At 37.7% G+C, this 13640-nt stretch overlaps 2 protein-coding genes across 3 annotated transcripts; both read left to right on the top strand.

Moving 5' to 3' along the window:
- The first annotated feature begins 2020 nt into the window (after nt 1-2020).
- On the top strand, nt 2021-3866 carry LOC307006298 (speriolin-like protein). Its single transcript, XM_079627135.1, has 3 exons — nt 2021-2455; nt 3015-3139; nt 3488-3866. The coding sequence occupies exons 1-3, from the start codon at nt 2092-2094 to the stop codon at nt 3809-3811; spliced, it is 813 nt and encodes a 270-aa protein (XP_079483261.1). The 5' UTR covers nt 2021-2091; the 3' UTR covers nt 3812-3866.
- Nucleotides 3867-4178: 312 nt separating this feature from the next.
- Nucleotides 4179-13583, top strand: smpd5 (sphingomyelin phosphodiesterase 5). Of its 2 annotated transcripts, none has more exons than XM_079627131.1 (8): nt 4179-4398; nt 6335-7426; nt 9165-9240; nt 10056-10196; nt 10315-10404; nt 11364-11427; nt 12086-12245; nt 12789-13583. In XM_079627131.1, the coding sequence occupies exons 2-8, from the start codon at nt 6401-6403 to the stop codon at nt 12924-12926; spliced, it is 1695 nt and encodes a 564-aa protein (XP_079483257.1). In that variant the 5' UTR covers nt 4179-4398; nt 6335-6400; the 3' UTR covers nt 12927-13583. The 2 variants fall into 2 exon arrangements, with proteins under 2 accessions (XP_079483257.1, XP_079483258.1); XM_079627132.1 differs by having other exon boundaries at nt 4353-4780; nt 12789-13282.
- Nucleotides 13584-13640: the final 57 nt, after the last annotated feature.

Here is a 13640-nt window from a genome sequence, read left to right as displayed (position 1 = left end):
CTCTAAGGTTACATTCTGGTTCCATTGATGACGTCATAGTATCATTCTGATTCTTGTGCTTGAGACAGAAGTAAAATCATTTGAGAGTAAAAATGGATGCGGTAAAAAACGGTTCGTTGGGAATGGACGTCGAGGAACTGTGCCGTGAAATGTATCGTTTGGATGGTGAAGAAAACGCTGAGCTGAACAGATTTACATCAGCCGATGGTCTGATCAGTCATACCGGTAGGAAAGGAGTTTTTGGGCCCCATAAAAAAATATATGGTAACTTAAGGTGACTTTGTTTGGTTGTGCAGCCAGAGCTGATATAGTGCAGATTAAGGTTATTATCATTACATAAAACATACATTTCTGTTAAATTAAATAAAGCTGAAATGAAATAAGATATAGTTAAAAAAATTAAATTATTGGCAATAAACTGAAGTTGCAGCACTACAATTATTAACTGTAAATAAATAAATACAAACAAAAATTTAAATAAAAATAAATAGCATTATTTAAAATAAACCCGAATAAAATGACAAAAAAAGAACAAGAAAACTACAAAAATTCAAATGAAAGCTAATTCAAAATATGAATAAAATTGCATCAAAACTTGAATAGATCATGAATTCATACTGTAATATTTTATGAAGCACATGGCCTGCTTTATAAAGTCACATATTTTTAATCTCTCCCACACCCAGTACAGAGAAATATGTTTGACTTTTGAGTTCATTTATTCGCTATTTTTATATTTGTAAAGGCTGAAGTTTAAGTGCTGTATATAAAGTATTTGCTGTAATTCAGGCAGGAGATCAAATCTTGGGGAGAGCAGATTCAGTGATGAGCTGTTGAAAAGAGCCCATAAGACGTCCTCACCTGTCAATCAACTGTCAGCTGTCAATCATGAGGAGCTGCCCAGCTGCTCCTTCACACACCACACACTCAGAGGTGTGCAACCTTCATTTCACACCAGGGTTACCATACAAAAACATGTCCATTACTTCAACTGAAATCAAATCAAATGGTAATACTTTACAACAAGGTGTCATTTGTTAATGCATAACTAACAATAAGCAACGTGTACAGCATTTATTTTCATGTTAGTTCACGGTGCATTAATAAGTCAGATACAACTTCTGATCTTAAAAAATATATATTTGTAAGTGTTCAGAAGATTAACTAAGATTAATAAATGCTGTGTAACTAATGTAGTTAACAAATTTAACCTTATTGTAAAGTGTTACCAATAAAATATGTATGAAAATATTTATTTCAGTTAGTTGCAGAAGCAACATTTAGTTTAACTTTAATGTACTAAAATAACTAAAACTTGAATAAAAACTATAGACTTTTAACAAAAAATTAAAAAAACTATAAAAAATTTAAATGTAAAATATTAACTAATTCATATATATATATATTTTACTGTAATAGTATAATAGTAACACTGTTTCACACAGAAGTCAAAAGTTTAGACACACAACTCTGAATATTTTCCATGTTATAATAATAGTAATTTGAGGAAAACTAATTTGAAAAAACACCAATAGTCTGGGGATGATGTCATGATCAAAACATGTGACACACATGTAAAGTTTCTTAAATTTGAGCTTCATAATTTGCACTATATTCTTTCACTGTCTGCCCGAGATCAAAAAAATTAATGATAGCCTAAAGTACTAATACTTTGTAACATTTATTCTATTTTCATAAAGATATGTATAAACAGTTTATATTTGTCTAACTAATTTCATGAATTGAATCACTTCAATTTTACTATTATTTATATGCTTTATAGTTTTATTAATATTTCGAATTAGCTTTTTTTCTTATATATATATATATATATATATATATATATAGGGGATGGACAATGAAACTGAAACACATGGTTTAGATCACAATCATTTATAAGTATGGTGAGGGCCTCCTTTTATAGCCAATACAGCATCAGTTCATCTTGGGAATGACGGACACAAGTCCTTCACAGTCTGAGGTATGAGCCGTTCCTCTTCCAGAACAGTGTCCAGGTCACTAATGTTGGTGGAGGAAAACGTTTTCTGACTCGCTCCTCCAAAATATTCAGATCTGGTGACTGTGCAGACCATGGGAGATGTTCAACTTCACTTTCATCTTCATCAAACCCTTCTGTCTCCAGTCTTGCTGTGTGTATTATCACGGCTTGATCATCAGGTGTTCATGGTCCTCCAGAACGGTTTGGTCCTCCTCGGCAGTGACGTGTCCATCAAACACAGTCAGGATTGTCCTGATATTGCGGCTCAAACCATCACTGATCCACCCGTGCTTCTCTCTGGGCAGAAACAGTCCGGGGGTTCAGACTCTTTAGGGTTTCTCCACACCGTAACTCACACAGATGTGGGAAAGACTCATCAGAGAACAATACATTGTCCACAGCACAAGTGCAGTGAGTTGGGCAGCTGTGCTTTTATGTTTTTCGGATACAATCCGGGTTAGTACTGGACGTCTCTGTCAGAAGCTTCCTCTTGTCGACAGTTACTCCTGTTGGATGTTGTTCGTCCTCTGTGGTTTAATGCCGACATTACCCCGGATATTATAACTCTCGATACACAAAGACTTGCTGTCCTGATCACAGATGAACCAGAGACACACACCAACAATGTGTCCTCTTGTGAACTCTGAAATGTCTCGCATTATGTTGTGTGGATTGCAATGTTTGATGTACAGCTGTGCTATTGCTCTGCTAATTCATCCTTCACACTCGGCTCTTACTGATGAATGTAAATCCGTGGAGATATACGCGTATATGAAACCTACAATATTGGCCAGTGTTTCAGTTTCATTCTCCATGCATGTTTACTTTTTCAGCTTTGTATAAAATGTTTTTAATAGTTATAGTCAATAATAACAACCCTGGCACACACACACAATTTAAATTGCAAAAACTCTAAGTCTGAGCAAACAATGAGTTTGAACTTTTAAAGCTTCAAAAAGCTTTAGCCGACCCTGGTCTCGCGTGTACTGATGGTTAGTCTGATCCATAACTGCAGATCACAGCCGGTTACTGGGCGAAACTGCCTTCCAGCTGGACCGCCGAATCCTCTCACATGTTTTCCAGGAACAGTCTAGACTGTATGGATTCACCGTGCAGAACATACGGGACAAAATAGAGCAGGTGAGCGGGACATGATATTGAGACACATGTAGACTGACTATAAGAAGCTAATTAGCTACATTAATGTTCAAGAATATTAAAGGCAGATTATTAAATATATTTATTTAGTGCTGCATGCAATGGTAAAATGCAGTCATCATAACTTTAAAGGTGAAATGTGTAATTTTGTGACTCTCAAAATGCCTTTTCTCAGTTTATATGCAGATACAACTATAAGTAATTCATATTTCCCCGTCAAATGCAACTGGGATTGTGTAATTGTTAAGTGTTTGCTGGCTGTAGATTCAGACATGAACCTGTGGGATGTTTTGACATGTATCTGCTGTCTCATTCAATATTTAACATCAGGTCTCCATTCACCCCCTGACCGGGACTGTGGATGAAGCTTATAAGTTCCAGCTGTTGGAGAGACACACAGAGATCATGGACAGGCTTCATACTCTGGGCTATAACACGCGTCTGCACCCTCCCTTCAGCGAGTTCATTGTCAACACCTACGGGATCCTGAAGGAGACGCCTGGCGTCCAGGAGCGGGCCTACACCAACCCTGAGTTTTTGCACAGGGTGATTGTTGAAACTGCCCCGTCCAGGTTGCTGAAGGATCTTCTGCTGCTGCTCAGCTGCTTGTGTTTCATGGCACGACTGGATGGACGGAGTCTGTTCCTGTGGTAGAAATGTCTCAATCCACATGTCCCATCATGCTTTGCTCCTTTTTGGAAATAAACAACCTAGAAATGCAAGAAAACACAGAGTCTGGAGGTGAATGGAAAGATAACACGTTTGGATGTGCATGTTAGATCGGCAGGACAAATCATTTTACATAAGCTACGTTTATATGTTTAAGCTAAAAATATATAAACAAGGTATTTCAACGTGCCTATTTTCTTGGTCCCTTCATTACAAATGTTAAAAATGAGAAAATGCACATTCAAGTTTGGACATGTCAACATATATACTGTATATATATTGTATGAAAGCAGTAACACCAACATATTCCCAAACATCCCCCCCCAAAATAAGCTAGTTTTAGCAGAAGGGAGCGGAAGGAAGCAAGCGCGCGCGCACACGGGGATGTGGACGGGCGCGCGCATGACCTACTATACTGTATGCGTGCGTGTAGAAACCGCTGGAGGAACACGAGCAGCAGAGAGACTGATGAATCGGATTCACTGAATCAGAAAGGTGTCCCAATACACGGACGGACCGCAACATCAGCTCATGTTCAAAGCAAAGCCTTCGCGCGCCACAAACCGAGTCAGGTAAGACAGGTAAACTTTACCAGCTCGCGACTGCTGCCATTTCCGCCCTGCTAACTAACCGGGATCTGGTCACCAGTGACACGTGACTGTCACTAGATTACGGAAAGCCGTAACAGGGTTTAGACGGGAGATGGAGAGAGAGAGAATATATATAATTATAATATGATAATTTCGCACAGATGCAGGATGACGTCAGAGCACACGTGTGGAGTTCATCTCGCATTGGATCCCGTGCATGTTTTGACCTGCAATTACATGCATCTGATTGTATTATTAATCACTATGGATTAGATCATATCAGTGTGTCGTAAATGCTCTCGATCGATAAATCAATAGGTATTAATCCAGTTGAGTATGCGGTCAACAGAAGATCCCTGCTACTGTAAGTCTCTAATCTCTAAGTGCACTGTTGGCTCTTGAATAGCAAGTAAAACTGCCAAATATATATGTTTCTGGTGCCAGAAATGCATTATGATCCTCTGATGTTTATCTCTTATTCATGTCATAGTATCCTGTTGTATTTATTGACAGTGCTGTTTTGCTGACAACATTTGTATGGGTGAGTTCCCTCATTCAGAAACCCTATGACTCGGACGTATCCCATGATATTATATACAGACAGTTGTGAAATGTCGAGCAATTGAAGAAACACAAATTTTGGAGCAGAAGGAGGTGTTTTTATTTTTGCATTATACATTTGCTTTTACATTTAACGCCAAGGTCATGGGTTCCATTCCCTGGAAATGCATGTAAGTAAGTCTGCTAAATGCATACATGTAAAAGATTTATTACCTACAATTTGAAAACAAACCACCAGTTGAGAACTGAAACATTTCTTTGAACGGATGACAGCTTTCATGCTTGTATGAAAGCGTGTTTCTCCTGTTCAACAGGCTGCGTGGAGATTATTGTGTTTGTCAAAGGAGCCATTCATGCAACTAATGCATTGAAAAGAAAAGGGATTGTCAAAAGCCAGCATCCACTAACTGACTATGTGTATAGAAATGTTGTCAACTTCTCTGAGAGCATGTTAGCTTTTATTTCTCTGGGATTTCATTAAGACAGAACTAACTAACACATTAAAGCGTGTTGTTCAAGCCAGTGTTATTTCAGTTTTTATAAAAAATTTGAATATTTAAATTACTATTATTCTAACATGGACAATAGTCAGTGTGTCTGAAGTTTTGACTGCTGTGTGAAAGGGTTATTTTACTATAATTGAGATACTGTTTTTGATATTTGAATATTCAAATATTTGATTCACATTTTCCATTTTCTATTTTAGTTAAAGTTTTAGTAATTTTTTGTCCTTTTGTCTTTATTTTTTATTTTAGTTTAAGTAATTTTAGTACTTCAACTAAACTAAAACGAGAAATGCTTGTTGGCAGCTGAAATAAAATAAGTTTTTTTTTTTTTTACATTTTATTTTAGGTAATGTTTATTTTATTTCAAATACTTTTTTTATGGTTTTAGTTAATAACCCTGGTTCAGAGTTATTTTATTATATTTTATTTCAATTAACTTTTATTTTTGTGTGGTTTTAGATGTAGTTAGAGGAATAGTTCGCCCTAAAATGGAAATTATCCCATAATTTACTCAAGCTCAACCCGTCCTCGGTGTATAAGACTTTCTTTCCTCTTCTTTCAGCTGAACACAATCAGAGTTATATTAAATACAATCCTGGCTCTTCCCAGCTTTGTAATGGCTTTGAATAGTGCCCGAGTTTTTGAAGAAATTTTTCTTAAGAAATATGTCCATATTTAAAACTATAATCACTGGCTACTGGCAACAGCCGTATAACCCCCATTTTTGGGTGAACTATTCCTTTAACAATAATAACCCTGGTTCATACAATCCACTGACTAGTTGATTTGTTAAATATATAGCTTTTCACTAACGTTCTAACATTTTCCCCTTATTTGTGATTTGGCCACAGAGTTCGAGTGGTTATTGGAAGATCTGAGATGAGAAGGCTTCTTTCCGTGGCGTGCGGCGCTGAGGCATGTCTTTAAGAGAGTCGCCTTTCCCCAACTGTTTTCTGGAAGGTCTCCATGCTGTAGGATGGAGTCTCATCTTCCCGTGTTTCTGGTTCCTGGACCGTCTCCTCGCCGTCTGCGTCTCCACCAGTCAGGAGCGCGTGCTGAGGCGCGAGCAGGAGTGCTACCTCCACCCGCTTAAGCTCGTCTTTGGCTCCGTCCTGTTCTTCATCCTGTTTATACTTTCCACGCCACTCGCCCTCCTGGGATTCGTACTATGGGCTCCGCTCCAGGCCGTACGCCGGCCGTTCTCGTACCGCCGCCAGGTGCAGATCGTTCACGTGGAGGATCGTAATTCTAGATGGGAGGAGACGAAGAAGGTCAGTTTTGGGTTTCTGACAGGCAACCTGTGCCTGTTGCCCGACGGCGTAGCGCGCTTCAACAACCTCGGGCATTCGCAACGGCGCGCGTCAGTCATCGGGAAAAGCGTCGTGCAGGGAGTCACTCGCCCTCACATTCCTATTTTCGTAGATTCTCCGAGTAGCTGCGGCACCGTTACCCCGTCCAGCAGTTTGATGCCGCAACCGACCCCGTCCTCGTACGGATCTGTAGACTTTTCCATCACAGATCAGAAGGACGGGACTGAAGCGGATGAAACCAATGGCCCAACCCAGCATCAGCTTCCCAAACACAACTGCCACCACAACTCCAAGCAGCGCAAGCACCCGGCTTGTTCCTTAAGAGACGGCGACATGCTGATGGAAGTGTCCTCTTTGTTCCCGACCTCTGTGGATATAGTTTGCCTCCAGGAGGTTTTCGATAAGAGAGCCGCTCTGAAGCTCGCGCAGTCTCTCGGGACGCTCTACGAACATGTTCTCTATGACGTTGGCGTTTACGCCTGCCAGCCTGCTGGAACGTGCTCCTCTTTCAAGTTTTTTAACAGTGGTTTATTCCTGGCCAGTCGCTATCCCGTGATGGACGCTCAGTACCACTGCTTTCCAAACAGCCGAGGAGAGGACGCACTGGCTGCCAAAGGCCTGCTGGCTGTAAAGGTACAGCGTTCAGTCTAATATTGCTGCTGATCTAGAATGTTTTATTATATATAGGTTTGGAAATGAAAGGCCCCGGTAAACTCACAGCAAAGTTATTTTCCGTTCTTCGCTTAGGGGGAAAAAAAGTTCAAAATACCTGAGCAGCGCTATCCCAGCTAACTGGGAACGTTCTCCGAGTTTTGGCAAGGTTCTCTCAAAGTTACGAACAAACGTTCTTCCAGTAACGTTAATAGAACGTTATCTAGTCTTTAATAATGACTTCAAAACGTTAGCACAAAAATGCTATTTATACATTGCTTATGCAATTTTTTTTCTGAAACGTTCGTCTAAGATTTTTTTAATGTTACTACTTGTTTCAGAGTGTTCAGAGAACATTAAACATTAACGTTCCCAAAATGTTTGTTGAATGACAAACTGGAATGTTTCCTTAAAGTCCCCCTGGCCTGTAGTCAATCATTTTATCCCTTAAAGGGGTGGTATAATGCCCTTTTCACAGGATGTAAAATAAATCTCTGATGTCCCCAGAGTGTGTATGTGAAGTTTTAGCTCAAAATACCCCACAGATATTTTTATAGCATGTTAAAGATGTCACTTTTTGAGGGTGAGCAAAAACGCACCATATTGTGTCTGTTCCTTTAAATGCAAATGAGCTGCTGCTCGTGGCACAGGGGGCGGAGCTTCAACAGCTTGCACTCACACACACACATGCACTGAAAATTTCAAAAACTTTTAGCCTTTTATGTTCAAACTGGATCCAGACAATGATGAGAGACTCAAGAAGAAGTGACAACATGTAGAAGCAACAGGACATTTCTGACTGGTTAGTTGATGAATTTATGCAGTTTATGTGTAGTTATCTTCTAGTCAGTGATTAGCATATTCTGTCTTGATAATCTATAAATAGTGTCCCGGGGGCGGGGTTTATGGAAATTATAGGGTTGGTAATGTCACTAACCCGGGAGGAATGTCGTGTAGTCCCAACCATTCCTTTGTTGAAGTCCATAAAAAGCAATTTCTTTAATAGCAAATATCTCCCTTTGCTTTAAACTTTGAGCGTCGTAACTTTGCAGATGTTGTTTAAAGTTAGAAAAGTGAAATCATACTCAACCACCCCTTTAAAACTAGTTTTTGATCACCAAAATGACATATTTAAAAGTTTTTTTCCTTGAAAACAATTCTTCATACCTTAAAATAGATTGAATTTTAAGTATTTGAGTGTTTCAAAAATACTTTACACCCTTGCCTCTTTTAGTATACGTGGTTCTATGAATATGCAAATTAGCCCCGCTCAGGTCATGATTTGTAATGTGCTGCACGCTTTCCTCTCAATAAGTAAAATGACAGCCGTGAGAAAACAGCGGCTGTGACGTGACGTGCATATGTTCACACAATTTGGCACTCCAGTCGAGTCACATTTATTTAGATCAAGCAGCTTTACAATATTAAACATGAAAAAATGTCAGTGTCACTTTTAATTAGAATTACAACTTCAATTTCTACTCTAAAGCAGCTCTCTCTCTCCAGTGTGTTCATGTTATTAATTGCATCTGACCTCAATGGTCAACTTTTAATAAACTAATTAAAAGTTCGTTTGGAATGTTTGAACTCCTGAAACAAGCTTAATCTTTGTTCAAATTGATGTGACACCAGTTTGTTCTTCTATTTTGCTTGAAGTATATCGGGGCCTTTAACTAACTATACTAAAAAGTGTGCCTAAACCAAATTATTTTCTCACAAGGTGGACATAGGGTTACAAAAAGGGGAAAAGAAAATGGTTGGGTATATTAACTGCACTCATCTGCACGCTCCTGAAGGCAAGTGTGTTGATATTGTTATGATGCATCTACAGAAATAGTTAACTTATAAAATGAATGTTTGTTTATTCACCGTCATGTCGTTCCAAACCTGTATGCTGTCATTTATATATATAAATCTTTGAGCTGAAATATTTATTTGAAGTCTCTCTGAGATTTTATTATATTTTAACAATTCCTTATGTTTACAGTTCTCTGATGTCGGTTAATGCTGACATTACATGCAGATTTTTTATTTATTTATGATTTAATGAATTACTTTATTTATATATAAAACTATATAAAAAAATTTTTTTATGATTTATTTAATTATTAGCTTTTAATAAACTCACAAACTCCAGCTAGAGAAACCCTGGCACACGTCAACAGTTCATATGAGCATGTCCGCTCCAAAAAGGACATAAACACCATTAAAGTGCCAGAAAAGCATCATAACAGTACTCTATCTATCCATATAACTTGTGTTTTATATTACGAGCCATATGATAGCTTTAAATAAAAATTAAATCGGTTGCACCAAAGCTCTCAGATCTCAAATACTGGTTTGGAACAAGACAAGGATGAATAAATAATGTCAAAATATACATTTTTGAATATTTTGTGTAATTTAATCCAATGAAATTAAATTGTCTAGAACCCCAGTGTTCAAGACGGATTGTTTTTTGCATACTTAAGTATTGTTTTGCCGTCAGTTTGAATCATGCACAAATTATAATTGCCCAACTAATGATTGCAAATAATATAATTGCACAAATGTGTATAATAATATGCTTTGAAGCATATCAAATATTAAGAGATTTCTGGTGTTTGATCAGGGGATGGAGAGATACGCTTTGAGCAGCTTAACATGTTGACCAGATGGATCAGTGAGTTTCAAGCGGTGACCCGGCGAGAAGATGAAATGGTGATGTTTGACGTGCTTTGTGGGGATTTTAACTTCGACAACTGCTCCCCTGGTATGTACTGAACAACACACCACACACTGTACGTCTTGATTAAAGATCAATGTTCATGCAAAGGAAGATACTGCCTCACTAAATCAGCATTTTCATGTCTTTCACGTGTTTTTACTAGATGACAGGCTGGAGCAAAGCCATAGTGTGTTTGAGGAATATACAGACCCCTGCCGAGCTGGACCCGGGAAAGAGAAGCCCTGGGTCATCGGTAACACTCCCGTTTGCTTCTTAGGCCCTGTTCACACCTGGTATTAAGATGCGTTTTGGTCGATCGGATCAGAAGTAGACGAGAGACACATACCCGTTAACACCTGGTGTTTAAATCCGTCTCTTTTGTCCACTTTCAAACACTTCTGTCCTGATTTCTTCGAGGGGAGGGTCTATGGGCGGGAAAATGTATGGACTTTTTCAGATCTTTCAATCTAATGGACAAAATAAGATCGAGCAATTTACATATGAACGCACACAGAGACTAAACATACTGAGCATCAGCTTTAGTTTCTGCTCTGATAGTTGCAAGACTAGCCGAATGCTGTGAGTGTGTGTTAGAAATCAGGAGTGGTGAGAGAACATTGTGCTTGGTACGTTTTTCATCTTCAAAACAAACTTGGATCTTCAGCCGGCAAAGTTTAAATCCCGACTTGCTAGAGCGCTTCCCATAATGTTTGTGCATTAGATCAGGAGGCGGAGAGTAGACGGTCTTTTGTGGCTGTTTGAACACATTCGACCACATGAGCGTTTACACTACGACAGCAATCCAGTCTAATGCGTTTTCAACTACCTCTGGAAGTGGACAAAAGTGGACAAGCTCAAAACGTTTTACACCCCGTTTACACCTGTATTTAGCGTTACCTACTTGTGATCCGATCGATCAAAAATCATCTTAATACTAGCACACTTGAACGTACATTTTGAAATGGAAAGTTGCTGTTTCGGATATTCTGTGGTTAAATAATAACTTTTTTATTTTATTTTACTTTTATTTTATTCCACTTTAATTTGGGTATTACTATTAGGATGTTGTTTCTTTTCATTCTTTAGTGTATGCAATTGTATTTTAATAGTTATAGTTTTGCATGAATAATTTAAAAAGTGTACAAATTATTATATTTTGTGAAATTCCAAATAGAAATATTGAAACACATAAACTTGTGGTTTTATTTGTAGGAACCCTGTTGGAACAGCCAACACTCTATAAAGAGAACATGAGGACTCCAGACAACCTGCAGCGGTGAGATATGGATATATATATACACACTTGAAATATACATATAAAGTTTATGATGAAATGAAGCATAGCATAGAAAAATCTGCAAAGTTTGAACATGTTTTGATTCAGTCAGAGCTAGGGCTGCACGATATTGAAGAAAAGTGCGATATGCGACAGAACTCATTAAATAATGCGATACAATAATTAAAACTAATTACAATAATTAAATAATTACACACTTAAAGTGTGTCAAATAAACTTAAATTATCTTAAAGATATTTTTAAAATTATATAACCTACATACTTGTTTCACATTCTTTTTGCTGCAGTTTTACTGTAGCATAAGAAGTGTTATTTTAACATCAGTGTAAATCACGGGGTTCAGGATTTCAGGAAGGACTACATTGGGTTTATTTAACAACAGAAACTGAATAATCCAATGTAAAAATAAAACACTGCTTAGTTTTCACTGTATGAATTAAATATATACTGATTCTTATTAAAGCTACAAAAGTAATTCAGCCAAGAGCAGTGAGTGATTTTATCTTTGTCTTTTATTCATGACCACAGTTATTGCAAGCTGTTGCGATATATATATTTATATATTTGCGATATTTCGATATATTGTTCAGCCCTAGTCAGTGTTCTGTAATTAATCAAGCCTTGATCTTTTCTGTAGAACTTTGGAAAGTGAAGAACTGCGCAAGGACTATTTATCTCCCCCGGTGCCGGTCGACGGTGTTCCTCTGGTTTATCCTGAGCCGGATCAACCCTGGGTGGGTCGGCGGATCGATTACCTTCTGTATCGAGAGAGCTCCGTCGCCTGTCACTGCAAAACGGTGCGTTTCCTGCTAAGAATGACATGTTTGTGCTTCAGTGTTTAATACACTTGCCGTAAAAGTACTTTATATGTATGCATCATCTGAAAGCTGAATAAATAAGCTTTCCATTGATGTATGGTTTGTTAGGAAAGGACAATATTTGGCCGAGATACAACTATTTGAATATCTGGAATCGACTTAGACTGTGTATTGTTGTGATTGGTCGTAGTGTTATCCAATTGCGTGCAGTGAGATTTTCAAATGCATGCTTGGTGCCGCCCCTCGAGCTGGCCGATTTTCATTAGTCGACGCCAGACCATTAACCTTTCAGATTTAGGTCTGGATTTCCAGGCTATATTTACAGTAGGATATTTACAAAATATATTCATAGAACTTGATCTTTACTTAATATTCTAATGATTTTTGGCATTAAAGAAAAATCTATAATTTTGACCCATACAATGTATTTCTTGCTATTGCCACAAATATAACCGTGCGACATGTGACTGGTTTTGTGATCCAGGGTCACATATGTTCTGAAGTATTTAAATCTTTGTGTAGGATGTGGAAGAGTTTACATACGTGACTCAGCTGGCTGGACTGACGGACCACATCCCTGTGGGCTTTAGACTCTCGGTGTCTCTGGATTCAGAAGATATCAGCCCATGTGTGCTTTCTTCTAGTGGACCCGACTGCTGACACTCTCAAATATCTATAAGTAAAGTAATGAATGCTTTAGAGGAATAGTTCAGCCAAAAAATTATTATTATTCACCCTTATATGGGTTTGGAATAACATTGCCTGTCATTTTTTCAATGCTTGATGTGTGAAGAAAACACCAAATATCACTATATGAATCACTATTTGAACAAAGCAATAGTTCTGACACTCTGTCACTCTTTCCTATGCATATCCTCTCTGTACAGTGCCAGTAATGTGGATAGATATGACACACATAGTTTAATTTCTGTTTTTTTTTATGACACTTTTTCATGACAACACAGAAATTATCTTGGAAATATATTTTAATAAAAAGGTAGATTTTTTTTTCATATCATGCGTCTCTTGACTCTTTTTTTTCTGAGGTGTTTTAGGTGAAATATTACATTTACATGACCTACTTTTATTTACATTAAAAAAAAATGTATAGGCCTACCTTGAAATGCAATGCAAGTCACTTTGGATAAAAGCTTTTTGCCAAATGCTTATTTGGTTTAAATACCATAGTATTTAAATATGTTACAGTGTAATAGTATGTATTAAATCACCACAGTATTATCATCTGCTAGTATCCATGTACCTGTACTTTCTTGTAAGAACATGTTTGAAATGTTTTATTTAAAATCTAGAATTTACAAATATATGAACACTCTCAAATGTTTTATTTACATTTTTTATTGCTGTAATGCATAG

This window comes from Phoxinus phoxinus (genome assembly GCF_949152265.1).
Source record: "Phoxinus phoxinus genome assembly, chromosome: 10".
NCBI classification, from domain to species: domain Eukaryota; kingdom Metazoa; phylum Chordata; class Actinopteri; order Cypriniformes; family Leuciscidae; genus Phoxinus; species Phoxinus phoxinus.
Note: the sequence above shows the minus strand (reverse complement) of the source record. Positions and strands in the feature narration are given on the sequence as shown.

Coding starts and splice junctions, on each gene's coding strand:
- LOC307006298 (XM_079627135.1), top strand. CDS start 2,092: ATGGGAGATGTTCAACTTCACTTTCATCTTCATCAAACCCTTCTGTCT. Junction 2,456..3,014: donor GTTTTTCGGATACAATCCGG/GTTAGTACTGGA, acceptor CCATAACTGCAG/ATCACAGCCGGTTACTGGGC. Junction 3,140..3,487: donor TACGGGACAAAATAGAGCAG/GTGAGCGGGACA, acceptor ATTTAACATCAG/GTCTCCATTCACCCCCTGAC.
- smpd5 (XM_079627131.1), top strand. CDS start 6,401: ATGTCTTTAAGAGAGTCGCCTTTCCCCAACTGTTTTCTGGAAGGTCTC. Junction 9,241..10,055: donor TCATCTGCACGCTCCTGAAG/GCAAGTGTGTTG, acceptor GTGTTTGATCAG/GGGATGGAGAGATACGCTTT. Junction 12,246..12,788: donor TCGCCTGTCACTGCAAAACG/GTGCGTTTCCTG, acceptor ATCTTTGTGTAG/GATGTGGAAGAGTTTACATA.